Genomic DNA, 17,653 nt, shown 5'->3' on the forward strand with positions numbered 1-17,653 from the left:
ATTGATTCCCATGCGCTGGCAGATATGTGGGTCCAGTGTCCTTTCATGTCCGCTATTGTACGGGGGGGGCATATTGTACGGGGGGGGCATGAACTTGCATGAACCCTGGGGGTTCATGCAAGTGTGTGCACCAGCTTGTGTGTGTGTGTGTGTGTGTGTGTGTGTCTGTGTGTGTGCTTGTGTACTTGGTTATCATGCACGTGTGTGGACTTGCTTGTGTGTGTATATGTGTGTATGTCACAGTGATTTCCTACAATCTTCCATGAGACTTCCATGAGACACACACACTTCCATGAGTGTGTGTGTGTGTGTGTGTGTGTGTGTGTGTGTGTGTGTGTGTGTGTGTGTGTGTGTGTGTGTGTGTGTGTGTGTATCCCATTGGAGCGGATTAGTTCTAATCGCCGCTATAGGCTCGCTTTTCTTTCCCTGAGGGCGTGTCATCACTCATTACTCATTATTAGCACCCTCCCCCGCCCCCACCCGTCCTACACACACACACACACACACACACACACACACACACACACACACACACACACACACACACACACACACACACACAGGACACACACTCTCCTGGGCGGGAATGCCCGACCCGGGAGGGTGGCCGTCCCGCCCGTCCATGGAACCCCCGGCTTATCGCCACGGCGATATGCGTGCTGTCGGTGGCTCGCTCTGGGTCCTTTTTATAGACGGGGCAGACAGGTCAGCTAGCCTCCGGAGCTAGCGCTCAGCGCGGCTAAGCTTGTTTAAAGAGAGCCGGATGGGCTCACCTGCTAGGACCCGTAGCCGGGCCTAGCTCACTGATGCGCCTTGACGTTAATTTGTGTTACGTGTGTGTGTGTGTGCGTGTCGTCCTCACGCAGGTGGATCTATTGGGCTTCAGGGAAATCCTCTGAAGCAATGGGAGGCTTCTTCACTAACTTTCCAAATCCTATATCTGATTGGTCTTTCTATCTACGCCAACCGGCATCTATTATTATTTTATAAACCCTTTGTGCCCTCTTTGAAATGTTATATATATTTTTTTTCTTATTTGTTATCGTTGTTTTTTTCACGCAGCCCATTGTTTTTGTTGTCCCTCCAATGATTTTCAAGAGCTAAATAGGTTTTTAACACCTTTTATTGTGCAATAGCTTTTGTTCTCCAGTCATTATTTCTAAAATAACTAAACTGGCATTAGTCCTGCGTCACCTTCGAACATTAACACAAACCAGACGACAACTAGGATGAGCCCCGTGTTGCCTCGACAACCTTTGCATGACCTAGACAGAACACAACTCACAGCATATGAAACGTTTGTCCATTTCTTCGATCCTCCTCATCAACACTCATCCCTCCCCAGCAATCACACATCATCAAGACACACAGAAGACCACCTCAGATTCAGTGCGTGCTTGGGAACGTTATTGCATAAAACCAAATGGATGTGACTGAACTTCCCCCGGTCTGCCCCGCATCTCCCCCTCCTCTCCAGCCCCCGGCGGTCTCCACGTCCCCCCACCACCTGTAAACCCCGTCCCACTGAACGAGCGTGGATAATGGAGGCCCATGCGGAGCTCCTCCAGCGCCTGAATAAAGCCTTCTCCCTAATCACCCCTAAAGCCACCCAGTCAAGGGTCTCACTGGAAACAATCCCCCCCCGCGTCGAGTCAATACACCCGCTCATGGGTGAAGCCCTCCACCCTGTTGCCCTTACAGACCCCTTAAACAACACAAACAAACAGGTCCCCTCGCTGGGGCCCCGCTGTGGGCATATGGGTCAGCGGCCCCCGGTGGTGCTTCTTGTTCTTCGCTCTACAGAGTGTAACGACCCGTGAAAACAACTCCATGTCCATGAGTGACCCTTTGGTCTCATTATTGAGCAGCCCCCCTGCCCCCTTCACACACACACACACACATGCATGCACACGCACGCATGCACACACACGCACGCATATACGCACGCACGCATATACGCACACACATGCGAGCGCACACACACACACACACACAGATACACACTTCCCGCCTATGAGATGTCCCGTTTGCTCCAGCTGGTCTTCTTTACATCGGCCAGAAGTCGCGGAGCTCTGCTCGCCTTACCCGCGCGGCTAATCTGGCTAGCGGGAGGCCTCCATCCTCCTCCTGCTAGCCCATACGCGAGGCCGGGCCAACCCTAATTGCTTATGTCGTAAAGCTCCCTGACCCAAATAAACCATCGCTCCCTAAAAGCTGTCGGGATAAACCCCACTTTAACTCACCAAACCTGCCTCGACTAAACCCGGCTACACCCCCATATCCCCACCAAAACCTGCCTCTCTTAAAGCATGCTATACCCCCACCCAAACCTGCCTCTCTTACAGCCCAATACCCCCACACAAACCAGCCTCTCTTACAGCCCAATACCCCCACCCAAACCTGCCTCTCTTACAGCCCAATACCCCCACCCAAACCAGCCTCTCTTACAGCCCAATACCCCCACCCAAACCAGCCTCTCTTACAGCCCAATACCCCCACCCAAACCTGCCTCTCTTACAGCCCAATACCCCCACCCAAACCAGCCTCTCTTAAACCATGCTACACCCCTATGCCCCCATCCAAACCTGCCTCTACTCAAGCCTACTACACCCCCTACATCTCCACCCAACCCTGCCTTTACTAAGCCTGGCTACACCCCACCCAAACCTGCCTCTCAAACAATGCTACATCTCCACCAAAACTTTCCTCTACCCCTATACCCCCACCCAAACCAGCCTCTACTAAACAATGCCACACCTCCTAAATCTCCACCCAAACCCTCCTCTACCCCTATAACCACACCAAAACCAGCCTCTACTAAACCATGCTACACCCTCTCAAACCTTCCTCCCCTGGCCTAAGCCATGCTACACCCCAACCTAAACCTGCCTCCAGGGCCCTGCTGCACCCCCTATACCCCCACCCAAATGTGCCTCTCCTCAACCATGTTACACCCCCTAGACCCACCCAAACCTGCCTCTTCCATTGTGCTCCAGCCCCTCGAGCCCCAGTCAAAACCCGTTCCACTGCTGTTTGAGTGTTTGGGGATATAGCTTGTCATTATGTTGGAATGCGGCTGAGCTTCAATTTAGTATTAATACAAAGTAGTCAGTTGAACATTATTGATGCACTCAGTTATAGGATATTACCTTGGGGTGTAATAAGTAAATACATTTAAGAACTAATTTATACAACTAATTGATAATCCCTGCAATTTTTTTTTACCTAGAGCTTTTTTATGGACCCTATTAAAACTCTGGTTCGACTTCAGAAGATTCCCATTTCTTCCGGTGGTGAATCTCACACGTGCTCTGCTTGCTTCAGACAGATGGCCTGCCGCCCCCCCCCCCCCCCCTTCCGAGCCCTAGCCGACGAAAAAAGCTCGGCAAACAATGAATGATATCAGCCAAAACCCCTCCAATCTGAAAGATACACCTTCACCTCCACATGACCTTGTGACCCCACGGGGGGTCGGCCTTGAGTGAGGAGTGTAGTTGACCTCGCTCAGTGACATGAGACGTCTAATTCAGTCATCATCCGAAGGGTCCGAGGTTCCTGAGCGGCGCTTTGTGAAGTCTGCTTTAACGCAGATCTTAATTACTGAGTGGGAGCTTTTAATTGGGCTGATGTCCCTGCTCAGGCGTTTAATCAGTTCTCGCGTGCTTCAGGCCTGGATGGGGGTCTGCTTAAAGCATGTAACACCAGGGGAAATGTCAACCGTACCTGGGGCTTTGTGAGTGATCCCTCTCCTCTCCTCTCCCGCTCAGAGCGTGGCAGGGTATATTTAGTTTAGTGCTTAAATGAATGGGATTAAATGAAGGTCATACTGTGTTTTCGCAGGTCTGCCAGCCGTTGTGTTTGCTCTGCTCGTGTGTCTGAGTTGTTCCGGGTGACACTGTCGTGACACATCCTGTAGTGATCTTGTTGATTAAGTGCAAATGTGCTGTGTGTTTTAGCGTCCCCGTGAAACCGGCATTGAATGTGCGTTATTCAAAGTGGTCACGTAAAAGTTATTTTGTTTAATCAAAATTCAATCAGTACGAATCAGGCATTATCAAGGGTGTGCACAGGAAATCAAACACTCAGAATACTCATAACAGTTGAACAAAGAAAAGCTGAATATTACATGAAAAAGATAATGTTCATTTCCCTTTAACATTCCAGGGTGAAGTTGAAACAAAGTGAAAACAAAACAATAGTGGTTTATATTTTTGCATACCAAATATTATATTGCTACATTTTTCATAATCATTTGCAAATGAAAAAAATTGAAGTCACAAGGTCATTCTCCAGTTAGAAATAAAATTGTTCACATTGCTCACATTATAAATCTATCATAGCAAACACAATGAACAAGCATAGAAGGACCTGTATTCTCTAACCCAACCACAACATAACTCAGTGTTTCCCCTAGAATTTTTTTTAGGCCCGGTGGTAAGAGCTGATGGTGTGATTTGTTATACATTTTTCACGGGATGCTAGAGTATTTGTTGGTTATTTCCAAATAAAACACTTGCTTAGCCATCACAAGTTGGTTAAGTTATGGACATATAAAGAACGAGGCTAGTGTTTCGCGGGGGCGGTAAAAATGTCCATGGTAACGGCGGGCTGAACCAATCAGACGTCGCATTTACGCGATCGGTTCATGGTATAGTTCTTCTGCCGGAGAATAAACAGTGTTTTTCTAAAAACAAAGTTGATTTAATATAAACTAACTGGTGGTGAGCTTGGATGGTTATGATATTATGGCTAATAATAATAATAATAAAATAAAAAAAAAATTCATTTTTTTTTTTTTCATTTTTTTTTTTTTTCTCTTTTTCATTTCTTTTCATTTTTTTGGCCGGTTGTTGGCCTGGCGGGGGCGCTCGTTGGCCTGGCGGCCCGCCAGGCCTGAACAATGGTAGGGGAAACATAACCTCACCCATGTTTTCACACTTTAACTTCAAGCAAATATTTTATAAATATGGTCATGTAACTAAAATCAAATTACATGTAGGACGGCCTGATACAATTTTTTTTAAACCCACTGTACTTACAACTCTGTTTCTATTTTTTTAACAACTCCGTTGAAGATATTTGGTTTTTAAATAATATGTAATATGTCCAAACCAACACATTTAAATACAACAGTTTGAAATGTTTGATTCTCAGCAGTCCTTGACAATTGAAATGTCCCAGAATGCCACAATTCACTCTAAATCTTCTTTTAAATATACATCAGTAGTATACGTCTTAATTTTTGGCTTGCTACATTGCCCAACCGTTTGCATATAAGTGACCTAAGTGAGAAAACTACCTCCAGGCTTTTCACACCAACACTTATCAAACGTGCTGGCAGTTATGTTCCAGTGTGATCCGCACCCTCAGAATCACCAAACAGCTTGTGCAAAATGAGGTCTTGTGTAACGAGGGAGCGAGTTCCTCTGTAACTTCAAAAGGTGTATGTAAACCCAGGCTCACCACCACGGCGAACCCACACACAACGCCCATTGCTATACTGGCCTTGGCCCGCTCAAACTTGAAACTAGCTGAAAATGGAGCCAATTTTCAAGTGAACTTTCAAAGCTGTCCAGCTTTTCCGATCACAGGTCTGTAACATCCAAGCAGGGAGTGTAAACATGTACAAGAAGATGGTTACCTAAAATCTCAAGGTCATATTTCCAATAGTGAGTATTTCTTCCCCAGGGGATGCTATGCTCCCAGAGCATGTCTTTATGTTTAGAAGTGCTCTCTGTGGGATTAGCTGTCTTCCTCCAGTCTAACATATGACCGCCCCCTAGTGGACGGATCCATTATATAAATGGTTGACCCACAATGTGGTTTTTGAGGTTTTTATAAAATTGTGTTTTATTTGCAGATTGCTCAAAACATACAGAGGCATACAAAGACACCCTCTTCTTGTGTGTGTTTTTTTTTTGTCTTGCTCTAGAGCACTGTAATTCAATTATTGCAGATAACCAACCGATCAATGGATATTTCTAGCTTATCAAGAAATTATTAATTAAGTGAACCTTTCACTTTTAGTCGACAAAATGGCCTCAAACAACATGTCAGCATCTATGTAGTGTCTACTTTGGATTTGAGTGTCATTTTTTGCGTTTTAAGTCGGACGGTGACCAAAACGGCACAGTTAATTACATAGATCCGACAAAACAGCACATTACATGGCCTTTTGAGTGTCGTCTCATTGGTCAAGTCAAAGAACCCCATTCGTGCTACATCCGCTCAAAAAATCTATAAAGTCCTTTCACCCACCAAAAAAACCCTCAAAACATCACATTGCATCGAGCAGAGTTTGTACCCAAACGCACACCGTACGTAGGAAGCGTCTGGCCTTCCCCCTAGCAGTGGCGGTTGGAGCTCAGGTACTTGGTCTTGAGGGCCGCCTTGAAGTTACGGAAGAGCACCCGGTTGTGCTTGTTCTCCTCGTCCTTCTTGGCGTGGAACTCACCCTGCACCTTGAAGCCCCGGTGCACCACGAAGGCTGACGTCAGCACCGAGAACCTGTAGCCCGCCACGTGGAGCTCACAGGCCTGGGGGGGGGGGGGGGGGGGGGGGGGGGGGGTAGGGGGGGCAGGCATTGATAGGATGGATGGATGGATGGATGGGTTGAGGGGGGACATGTATTGATAGGATGGATGGATGGATGGATGGATGGATGGATGGGTGGGTGGATGGATGGATGGGTGGGGGGGGGGGGACATGTATTGATTGGATGGATGAGTGGGTGGGTTGGTGGGTGGGGGGGACATGCATTGAAAGGATGGATGGGTCGACCGAATGGACGAGGTAGGAGAGAAGACGGGAGAGAGTGGAAAATAAATTAGGAATACCAAATTGCAGAATTAACAAGAGATGAGAGGTAGAGGAACACAGCGGTCCAACCAGTGACTTCTGCGTCGTATGTCCCCTGCCACCCACCTGGCTGATGCGGTTGAAGCCGTACTGCTTGAAGGCCTCGTCGTACAGGGGCACGGCGCTCGGCCCGATGTAGAAGGGCTCCCAGGGGTCCACCCAGGCCAGCGTGTAGGCCACGTCCAGCGGCCCCGCGTCCCGGGCGTGGTTGTTGACCCACTGCGAGTAGTTGGTGGGCGCCTGGCAGCGCGGGCACAGCTCCTCATAGAACGGCCGCACCTCGCCCACCTGGTACAGCTGCACCAGCTCCGGCTTGGAGGCGGGCAGCTTCCGCACGTGTCGGATCTCGAACGCGGGAAGAACGAACACCTCGTCGCCGGCCGGCGGACGCCGCGCGATCATCGCAAGGAACTGCGGGTGGAGGTCCGTGCTGGGCGCCATGTCGACGTCGATCACGAGCACGTAGGACGCCTCCGTGCCGCTGCGGGCCACGTTGCGCAGGAGGTTGTTGGGGTAAGAGACGTTCCCGTGGATGGCGTAGTTTTTGTACTTGTCGCGGTGTGTCTCGAGGCGCGAGAACACCGAGGCGCAGTCCTCCAGGCCCGACAAGTGCTCGCGGTCGTGCTCTGGGAAACTGGCGTACTCCCCGGAGAGACACACCAAGTGGAAGTCCACCAGCGCTTGGATCTGAGGGCAGAAGAAGCTGAGGGCGTAGACCAGCGCTGTGGCGAACTTGACATCTTGCCCGTGCGCAAAGATGGCCACAGAGAGTGGGTTTTGCCACCTTTGAACGAGGGATTCTAAGTGATACAGGTTGTTGATGGTGGTGTGCGTGCACAATGTCAGGACGTTTGACCGGCCTTCTGAACCAAGCGCTTGATTCGATGTAAAGTCACTTTTGATGAGATTCCTGTACACACGATACTGCCCACTGCTGTCAAACATCCCCCCCGTGGACAGGGAATATCGCATATGCTCTTTTCTAGAGTTTTTTTCGGTGTGGGCATTTTTCTTGCCAGTTCCTCCGAAAAGCTCGGAATAACGATAGCGTTGCTGCTTACCGTGAAACTTGGATAAGAACGATAGGTAGAAGAGCTGCAGGAGCGCCACGATGAGAAGGGCAACGAGCACCACTTTGAAGAAGGAGCATTTCTTGGAGAGATGCATTCCAGAGCAACGAAGAGACGGATGATCACATGAAGCAAGTTTAAATAATCAAGCTATCAGTCAAATGCCAGGAAATGCAGGGGCTATCCTCGTTGCTTATTTTGCATACGGTACCATAATGCGAGCAACGCAGCAGATCACAGCAAGTCTTACATTATTAGTTGGTAGTGAAGATTAAGCTCTAATATTTGTCATTACTATCGCTCAGCATTCGGTATCGTTGTGTAACTTTTGTATCTTGAAATGGACAGTTATGTGGTCTAAAGCATCATCCACATCGACGTATTCTGTGGTTGTTGTTTTTCTCTCTCTTCGATGGTGATGCTGCTGCTTCTGCGACAGTCAGACAGTGGCGCATAACGATGTGTCATAACCGTAGTGTAGGAAATATGTACGAAGCTACATTTTGAACCCAACGTGCATGCATAGACGGTCTCGGATACAAATGTGAAACGGATGTAAAGAAAATCACAATTTTGGTTTCGAAAAATTGATTCACAAGGAAAAAAAATGTATGATTTATTTATTCTTTTATATACATTTTTGTTAGTTACATATCATATGAATTGACATTTACGGATAATAATACGTGCTACTATATATACACGCACGGGACGAGGTGGCCGAGTGGTTAAGGCGATGGACTGCTAATCCATTGTGCTCTGCACGCGTGGGTTCGAATCCCATCCTCGTCGACATGACTTTATGCCTTTTCTAGGCTTAGACGACTGAGAAATGATTGATTACGCTCCACAATACTTGTAATTACTAATAATATAAATGTACTTTAGTTCTGAAGCAATATATCGGGAGGAACCACACCGAATGAAAAAAGGTGAATTATACACTCTTGTTAATTAACATTCCACAAGGGTTTCTGTATCTTGCATTTAACAAAATCACACAACGAAGAGTACTTTTGAAATACTTTAATTCATAACAATTAACAGAACACGTCCATCCCTATAGCTTTGTAGCCATTAGCTTACTGATGTAAATTGGGTGGTCCAATCATTCGCCAAGGATAATTATATTTACGCACGAGTTCTTGAATGCATTCATGAAAGCACGGCGATGGACTGCTAATCCATTGCGCTCTGCACGCGTGGGTTCGAATCCCATCCTCGACGACATGTTTATATGCCTTTTATAGGCTTAGACGACTGAGAAATTATTGATTACACGCCACGATACTTGTAATTATATAAATGTACTTTAGCTCTGAAGCAATATATCGGGAGGAACCACACCGAATGAAAAAAGCTGAATTATACACTCTTGACTCTCTGAACAGAAGTGGTCTTGTTAATAACATTCCACAAGGGTTTCTGTATCTTGCATTTAATACAATCACACAACGAAGAGTACTTTTGAAATACTTTAATTCATAACAATTAACATAACACGTCCATCCGTCCAAATAATTATATTTACGCAAGAGATCTTGAATACATCCATGAAAGCACAAAAAAAAGGGTTGTTTGTTACTATACAAAACGGACCAGCCTCAGGTTTTTTATTGTTTTTTAATTTATTCTAGTGTATAACAACAATTGAATAGATGGAAAAATGTAAGAGGCCTACATTTCTTCTCCCCCCCCCCCCCCCCACACACCTTTTCCTTCCTTCTTCCCCCCTGTCACTAATGGAATGGACTGCCTAAGAGTTCCTAACAAAGTCCTAACAACTCCTAACAGTTCCGAACAAAGTCCTAACAGTTCCTAACAAAGTCCTAACAGTTCCTAACAAAGTCCTAACAGTTCCTAACTAAGTCCTAACAGTTCCTAACAAAGTCCACAAGATCCTCACACAGGCGCGAACGCTCCTAACCAGTGGGGCAAAAGCTAGGTCCATGGGAAAAATGGACCCGATCAGATCCTGAGAAATCTCTGGGTCGATGGAGAGTATCCGGATTGGTTAGTGACGGTTGCCATTCAACACCTTCTGATTGCCGTGCAATATTCGCTGCTGATTGAACGACTAGTATTGTGAACTTCCTCCGAAACAGACGGTCGGGGCCCTCATACCAGCCGCCACCACCGCCACCACCGTCAGCAGCCCACTTTCAGAGCTGGTCCTCAAACCTGCCGCCACTACCACCTCCAGCAGCTCACTCTCAGGGCTCTTACCAGCTGCCACCAGTGCCAGCTTCTCAACGTAAGGACGTGCTTTCTAACCAGCCAGATCCAACGTCTCACAATCGCTACCGGGAATGGAGATTACAAAAGGTAGACCTTCAGGATCAGGAGTGAGAGATGAGAGGTGAGCCCCCGAAGCGTCAAAGAAAGGAAAGCTATCACTACCAATGCAAAATGTATGCAGCATCTGGAAAGACCATAGAAGTGTGGAGAAGCTCCTTGTAACAATGTTAATAATTTACATTTGTGATTTGTTTTTAAGATATTTTTATCAGTGATAAATCAAATATTTTAAGTGTTAAATCATTTGTAAAAAAAAAAAAAGTTCACAACATTTATATATATAGTTGCATTCTGCAACTCTTAATATAACAAAAAAAAAACACTTGTGGTGTAACAGCAACACAGCCATCCTTTTGGTGGAAGAATCCAGGTGTAGTGTGAATCCTGGCAAGAGTGCAACTTGTAATTTTATTCAAAAATATTTAAGTATATATAAGTGTATCAACAATAATGGAATTATAATAAATACAAATTTGAATTATACACTCTCCTCTGAACAGAAGTGGCCTTGTTAATAACATTCCACAAGGGTTTGTGTATTTTGCATTAAATAAAATCACACAACGAAGAGTACTTTTCAAATCCTTTAATTCATAATTAACAGAACACGTCCATCCCTATAGCTTTCTAGCCATTATCTTACTGATGCAAGTTGGGTTCAAATGAACGCTAACAGTTCCAAAAATCTAGAATGGTTATATGCATCTACTTATCGATTTCATCAGTTCTCACTGAAGCAAGAAGTACATTCACATTTTACCCTTCTGCTCCATAATGGACACCTGTTAAAACACCTGTTTATTACCAAAAATGGAACGACTAGACCTTTTTCCCTCAGTGAGGTTGCATTTTCAGGAGCAACTCATTAATATTTGATTGTGAAGGAGTAAACATTAACTGATTGAAAGGAGTGGGAAAGCCTGTTATGGATCATCGCCTGACGTGAAAGAGGCTTACAGTACGACCTCAAAGCGAAGTTCAGTAAAAAAAAGGGTTAGGGTTAACCAAAAGGCCTGTGTAACTTGAGTACAGTATCTTGAACAGGTATTTATTCAATGTTTTAATCCTTCTACTATGCAATTAATTGCCTGTGGTGTTTGGTGTCCATGCATTCACCGATCTCTCCAAAAGGTGAATTTAACCATGACGGAACTATACACTTTAAATGACAGGGGCTTACACTGAAATACTTCCTGCTTATTAAAGGAAATTCAAAACATATATTGGGAGGTTTGTGACTCAAAAGACTTTCTCTGGTATTTCACTAAAGTGTTTAGGAACAGTCACCCTCTTCAAGTTGCCAACATTGAACGCACACACAATAGCAAGCTAACAGGGGTTGAACATGTAGCACACTGTTTTGAACAATATATCTGGCATTCGTGGTTGTTGCTTCTAAATCGGTTTAGGTTGCCAGCATTGAATGCTGGCAACCTGTACCAAATCCAACCAAAATAATCAAACATATCTGCATCTGTGATATCCTGTGTAAAAATGTAGCCCTAATGACAAACGTAGATAATGCGGCTCAACCATGTTTTGGCATACCCTCCTCCAGTACTGATGTGTCTGTCCACAATCTAGGACACCAGAACACCAGTACCGCCTTTCGAAGCCCCGCCCTCACTGTCCCTGGAGTCTGCCGATTGGCCCTCTCCCTCGCCTTCTCCGACCAATCGGATGTTGTACTTTTCCCTGTACTCCGTGAGTTCACGGCCTTTGGTCTGCATCTGTGAGGACAGGGTCTCTATGATCTTGGTGATCTTTAAAAGAACAGAAAATTTGAGTTAGGGTTGATCGTGTCACACTAACACAGATTGAGAACCTGACTCAGGAAGATGGTTGTAAATCAGCAGGATGACAGTCAGTATGACATAATAGTATAGTTACTTTGTGTTGATATGTATATTTAAATGGTGGAAACACTACAATTAGGGTACATTATTCCTGTACTGTTCAGTTTTAGAGATGTCGGCGACATAATTTATTCATCGGAAGGATCAGGGTTTGACGATGGATCATGGATGTTAATTTCAGCACCTGTTCTTTGTTGTTTTCCAATGCAGGCAGAACCTCTTTCACTGTCCTCTCCACAAGCACTCCCCCTACTAGACGAAAGCACTTCCTGGAAGGGTCAACTTCCTTAAGGGTTTCAATTACTAGGCTGAAAAGGCAACAAAGAATGTGTCATTAAAAGAGACTGGTCCATAGTCAATCAATAGCACAACTGTTAAATATGTCTGTATTCTACAAAAGCGGACTCAGGGTTGGTTTGGCAATGACTAACCTGTGTTCGTTGTTCTCCATCTCAAACTCGGATGCCTTGGAAGCCATGCCGCGCTGTTCCTGACGCATCCTCTGGAAGTTCCCCACCACCTGTCAATCACACAAAGCTTAGCGGAGGGACTAAACACGTCTCAATCTGGTTTCTATGAGATTCTATTAGTGGTGGCTTTATGACGAGTTAAAAATATCGAATTTATAGACACGACTAAAATAATACAGTTTGCATATCATACACCTGAAGGAGTGACATGGATAAAAATAGCTCCCAGTCCAATGGACAGGGTCCGTCCACACTGCTTATGGGGTAACGTTAGCGAAAAGCAAGATGTACTCCAATGTTCTGTTATACAAACAGTTTTTCCAAATGTATATAAACCCTTATTTGATATGATTGGGAGAAGTTTACAAACATATTTTTAACAGCAGTGACAATACTATGGGATCTTGAACACGTTGTGAGGCGAGAAGGATGAGTGTGTGAAGATAGCTTCGTAGCACTAGCCTGTCATGCATCCATAGCGCCATCAAGGAGAGTGCATTGGAGCTCGACTTAACACCACAGGAGTGAGGGTGATATACAAACGGACAGATACGGCTATGGTCAAATATGGGATACCTGTTCGGCCGTCGGCCCAGTTGGTTTTCCCCCAGCATTGTTACTAGACTTGCTAGCCGTGCTGCTACCGTTGGCTGCCATCTTGGAAGGGTGTTGCTTGAGTCGGCTCAGGACCCCGGTAGTACGCCTTGATGGTGTCCTTGTGTTGCCTGTAAAGAAAAAACGAGTTAAATGCACCATAGATCGTTGATCTGCAACTGACACTGAAGATGCAATTCTGGATTTCTGGATTAAATTAGTTATATGGACGCATTTAACCATCAACAGTGACAATATATAAAAGAGCAGTGGAGGGCAGCAATACGCCGCAAGTCAAATCTATATTGTTTCGAGAGTAGACTTTCGGAAATAAATTAGAAGAATAAGAGGATCTGCCTGCCATCGGCACTTGTGCTTGAACTTAAACCCTATGCTATGGCTTTAATGAACACTCATGCACCCCAAAACAGCTATTTAAAGTGAGTGCTTTGCAGTAACAGGACAAAATAAGTGCATATAACTCTAAATCGGATGTTTGCCCTCAGGTGTTTATTCAGAAAGCAGGCCAGGCATTTTGTGACGTATTCGACTTGGAAATCCCTGACAATGCAAAACAGGTAACTTGTTCACTTCATTAATCAGAACTCAATTTAATTCAACTAAGTGACAATAACTTTTATTCTAGTAAGATGCATTGTTGTCTCTTGTTATGTTATATTCGTATGTCATGTTCGTAATAATTCACAGTGTGGGTTAAGTATTAATTCACTCTGGATTAATATTTAACGCTACCTTGCAGGCTGCGTTAGTCGCAAATGTGTGTTGCTTGCAATAGGTTTAACATTGTTGGGCTTGTATGCTATTCTAGGATGTCCAGTACATCCAACCCAGTGGCTGCCGTGTGTCAAATGACGTCCACGCCTGACAAGGAGGCCAACTTCTCAGTTGGCAAGAGGCTTGTGGAGGCAGCCAGAGAGGGCGGTGCGTCCATGGTGTTCCTACCAGAGGCCTTCGACTACATCGGATCCAGCCGAGACGAGACTCTGGCCCTGGCCGAGAGCTTGACCGGCGACACCATCTCGCGATACACTCAACTAGCCAGGTTGGTTTTATTTTTTTATTCTACTATTTATTTTTCTAGACTATTCTCTATCTTCTTCCTGTAATTACTAGATCATTAGCTCAATAAAATCAATATCTCACATGATTGTCCTTGGACCTTATGCTTTTCTTATTTGTGGCTATATTCGCAAATATGCGATAAAGCCAATCTGTTTCCATATCTATTCTGTATTCTGAATACAACTTATTATTCGTTTTTCGCCACTTCACTGCTCCTGCCATTCAAGGGACGTGTGAACAACATACTGTACATCTTTTCTCAGAGTATGTGTTTCTTTGACTACAGACCAGCGTTCTGTTTTTCACAGCAAGCTGAATGTATGGCTGTCCCTCGGCGGCTTTCACGAACGAGGCCACGATTGGGAGAACGACCGACGGATCTACAACAGTCACGTCATCATCAACGACCAAGGTACTCTTCCAGGCCTCTCTCTCTCTCTCTCTCTCTCTCTCTCTCTCTCTCTCTCTCTCTCTCTCTCTCTGTCCTTCTCTCTCTCTGTCCTTCTCTCTCTCTTTCTGTCCTTCTCTCTCTCTTTCTGTCTGTCTGTGTCTCTCTATCTCTCTCCCTCCCCCCTCGCTCCTTTCCTTTTTAGTTTTAAATACTACACTTTTCCCAAAGATCCTTTCAGCACTAATTATCCTAACGAGGATCCCCTTTCCCTCTATGCAGGCTCCTTGGCGGCCGTGTACAGGAAGTCCCATCTGTTTGACGTGGAGCTACCCGGGAGGGGCGTCTCCCTCAAGGAGAGTGCCTTCACTATACCCGGACCCGCCCTTGCACCTCCTGTACAGACTCCCATTGGCAAGGTCCTCTTCCATAATAGGGCTCATACATCCAGAAGTCACATTGTAATGGCCGCCCCCATTTTGGGGGCATAGTATAGGCATACACAAACGTACACGTACAATCAGCGACAATTGGTTATGAAGGGAAATTTGTATGATTTGTATTAAGCACATCTGATGCTTATAACTAGGACATGTTGTGTAGCAGGAGTATAGTTTATTCATTAGCAGTTGGATTTCCATTTATTAAAGCTGCACCAACTATAGTTATCCAACTTGCTAACCCGTAAACGCAGCTTTCTGAGACAGTTCTGTGGTGTTTAGCTCGATGCCATGAGTCCTCAGCGAGTGCTATCTCAGATCTCTGATTGGTGGTCGTTCTCTGCCATCTCCCAGGTGGGATTGGGTATCTGCTATGATCTGCGGTTCCCAGAGTTATCATTGGCTCTGCAGAGACAAGGGGCAGACATCCTGACCTACCCGTCCGCCTTCACCGTGGCAACGGGCGCCGCCCACTGGGAGGTAGGATCACATTCAACAAGATCATGTGATATGTTTTTGTTTCCCTCTTCTAATCTGCCAGTTTCATGACCCATTTATGTCAATGGAAGGGACATGAATATCTTCAAAAAACTTTCTTGGTGAAATCCTTGTCTGCCAAATATTGAATGGCCTAATAAAGTGTAATTAATGCAATGATGGGAATAACCAACGGAGAATTCCTGAAAGATACTCCTCCCAACAATCATATCATACAATGTAAATATTTATATCATTTAAATGCTCTTAATTATTGTTTATGTGTTTGATGTACAACAATGTGACAGAGGAACGTGCTAAGCTAAAGCCTGCTAACAAACCAACTCCAACCCCCCAGTTGCTGCTGCGCGCGCGGGCCGTCGAGACGCAGTGCTACGTGCTAGCGGCGGCGCAGGTGGGCCGGCACCACACCACACGCGCGTCGTGGGGCCACGCGCTGGCCGTGGACCCCTGGGGTGCGGTGGTGGGGGACTGTGGGGGGGGAGAGAAGGAGGGGAGCGGCAATGGGGGAATGGTCCTGGTGGAGGTGGACCTGGAGAAGGTGAGGGAGACCAGGAGGAACATGCCGGTCCAAGAGCACCGCAGAGACGCTGGCTTCTACCGTGGGCTGGAGGCCGCCGTGGACAACACCTGAACTGTCGTTTTGTTTTTTTATAGTGCATTCATTCAATCATTCAATTGTATTTCATTGTATTTATGTCAAATTAAATCAACTCTTGATTCACTTTGTCTGTTCGTTTTTAAAGTTTAATGTTTCGCAATGGCAATCCTTGTATATCAAGACATATTTAAACAAATAAATCATTATGTTTTAACAAACTGAATGTACAATGGTAACTTCACTAATATATTTTTTAATTGCTTAATTTGAGAAATAAAACTGTAAATTCCAGACGCTGCCGAGTTGTTTATTACGGTTAAATATAAATCGATAATAAAAAATAGATGCATCCATTGAAAGTAGCCTACATACTTTGGTCAAAGATTCCGATGTTGAGTTGTAAGGATGGTGATTATCCGAAATTAACCTAAAAAATCAACCACTACTACAAATACAAAATACTAATACAAACACAAATCAAACAATAATGGATGTTCTGGCATTTTTGCCCAAAACGAAAGATATTCTTTGCAATGCCTTGTGCTCCACAAATGTTGCATAACATTGTTAGGTATATTTTATACACTTAAAAATAAACTTGGATTGCTTCTATGCTATCTATGAACATTTATCAGATTTTGGTTTTAGGTTATTTTCAAATGGGTATTCAACTTTTGATGATGTATTAATTACATGGTCGTATCCATACATCCATCAAGTTTATTGTAATATTATTGTATAAACGTTTTCCTTTGATTGTGGTTTTAGGTAGAAGCATTATTGTCGTATGCAATGAACCGTTCGAGGTCTATGATACAGCCATGGTGGGGTGAGGCGGGGGGGAGCAGGAGGAGAGACGGGCGCGACATCAAGAGACCGGAAGTGAACGTCATTGACACAGGAATGGTTCAGAAAAAAAACATCAGGATGGTGGAGAATGTCAAACACGTTTCTGTAGCATAAATCGTCGTTTTGAACTCGGCGGACGAACGATGAACTTTCATGTCCACGCTGGAATCGAGGCATCTGCAAGGTACGGGTTTGTGTGGTTGTGTGTGCTTGCTGCGGGTGGAGTTTGAGTGCGATGTGTTGTACATCTCAGGCCATTCTCGTTCCCTGTCAGATTTTGTGAACTCACCGGTTGATAACAGATAATCTTCTTTGAGCAAAAGAGAGTTATATTGACTTTATTTTCGATAGTTTGGGACATGGTGAATGCATTTAAACTAGTTTGGTGTTCCTTTCATTTTTGCTGGATGTGTGTGGGGAAATCTGACGCCGAATTGTCGCTGCGATCAAACCCAAACAGGCCTTGAATCCAAGTCAGTTCCAAGTGTCTTACGGTTCCTTAAAGTCATGCACATGTGCAAATAACAATCGATCCTAATCATTTGGTATTGTATAGTTTCTTCCTCTGTGAAACCTTTCACTTGTGTGCTTTGCGACAGAGTCGTTTGGTCGAATACAGCGTCATTACACAGCTACAAGTTACTTCAG

At 45.1% G+C, this 17,653-nt stretch overlaps 4 protein-coding genes and 1 non-coding gene across 8 annotated transcripts in view; 3 read left to right on the forward strand and 2 right to left on the reverse strand.

Annotated features, from left to right (window-relative positions):
- Positions 1 to 5,820: 5,820 nt before the first annotated feature.
- b4gat1 (beta-1,4-glucuronyltransferase 1) lies at positions 5,821 to 8,352 on the reverse strand. The gene is made up of 2 exons (XM_030338861.1): positions 6,925 to 8,352; positions 5,821 to 6,536 (listed from the first exon to the last, which is right to left on the reverse strand). The coding sequence occupies exons 1-2, from the start codon at positions 8,023 to 8,025 to the stop codon at positions 6,345 to 6,347; spliced, it is 1,293 nt and encodes a 430-aa protein (XP_030194721.1). The 5' UTR covers positions 8,026 to 8,352; the 3' UTR covers positions 5,821 to 6,344.
- A 286-nt stretch (positions 8,353 to 8,638) lies between these two features.
- Positions 8,639 to 8,720, forward strand: trnas-gcu (transfer RNA serine (anticodon GCU)). Its single transcript has one exon. It is a non-coding gene; the product is annotated as a tRNA-Ser (tRNA).
- A 1,120-nt stretch (positions 8,721 to 9,840) lies between these two features.
- nit1 (nitrilase 1) lies at positions 9,841 to 16,449 on the forward strand. The gene is made up of 7 exons (XM_030338867.1): positions 9,841 to 10,287; positions 13,653 to 13,724; positions 13,976 to 14,209; positions 14,538 to 14,641; positions 14,900 to 15,036; positions 15,412 to 15,537; positions 15,893 to 16,449. The coding sequence occupies exons 1-7, from the start codon at positions 10,238 to 10,240 to the stop codon at positions 16,187 to 16,189; spliced, it is 1,020 nt and encodes a 339-aa protein (XP_030194727.1). The 5' UTR covers positions 9,841 to 10,237; the 3' UTR covers positions 16,190 to 16,449.
- On the reverse strand, positions 10,798 to 13,285 carry pfdn2 (prefoldin subunit 2). The gene is made up of 4 exons (XM_030338898.1): positions 13,129 to 13,285; positions 12,514 to 12,602; positions 12,267 to 12,390; positions 10,798 to 11,989 (listed from the first exon to the last, which is right to left on the reverse strand). Exons 1-4 carry the CDS (start codon positions 13,207 to 13,209, stop codon positions 11,807 to 11,809), a joined length of 477 nt encoding a protein of 158 aa, XP_030194758.1. The 5' UTR covers positions 13,210 to 13,285; the 3' UTR covers positions 10,798 to 11,806.
- A 580-nt stretch (positions 16,450 to 17,029) lies between the features above and the next one.
- clcn3 (chloride channel 3) overlaps positions 17,030 to 17,653 on the forward strand; it is a 34,979-nt gene continuing 34,355 nt past the window's right edge. For 2 of the 4 annotated variants that reach the window (XR_003973637.1, XM_030338828.1), the window contains exon 1: positions 17,071 to 17,189. The gene's annotated coding sequence lies outside the window, so the exon portion shown is untranslated. Of the gene's footprint in view, positions 17,190 to 17,653 lie in introns of all 4 variants that reach the window. The other 2 variants (XR_003973639.1, XM_030338829.1) reach the window with 2 other exon arrangements.

This window comes from Gadus morhua, chromosome 17, assembly GCF_902167405.1.
Source record: "Gadus morhua chromosome 17, gadMor3.0, whole genome shotgun sequence".
NCBI classification, from domain to species: domain Eukaryota; kingdom Metazoa; phylum Chordata; class Actinopteri; order Gadiformes; family Gadidae; genus Gadus; species Gadus morhua.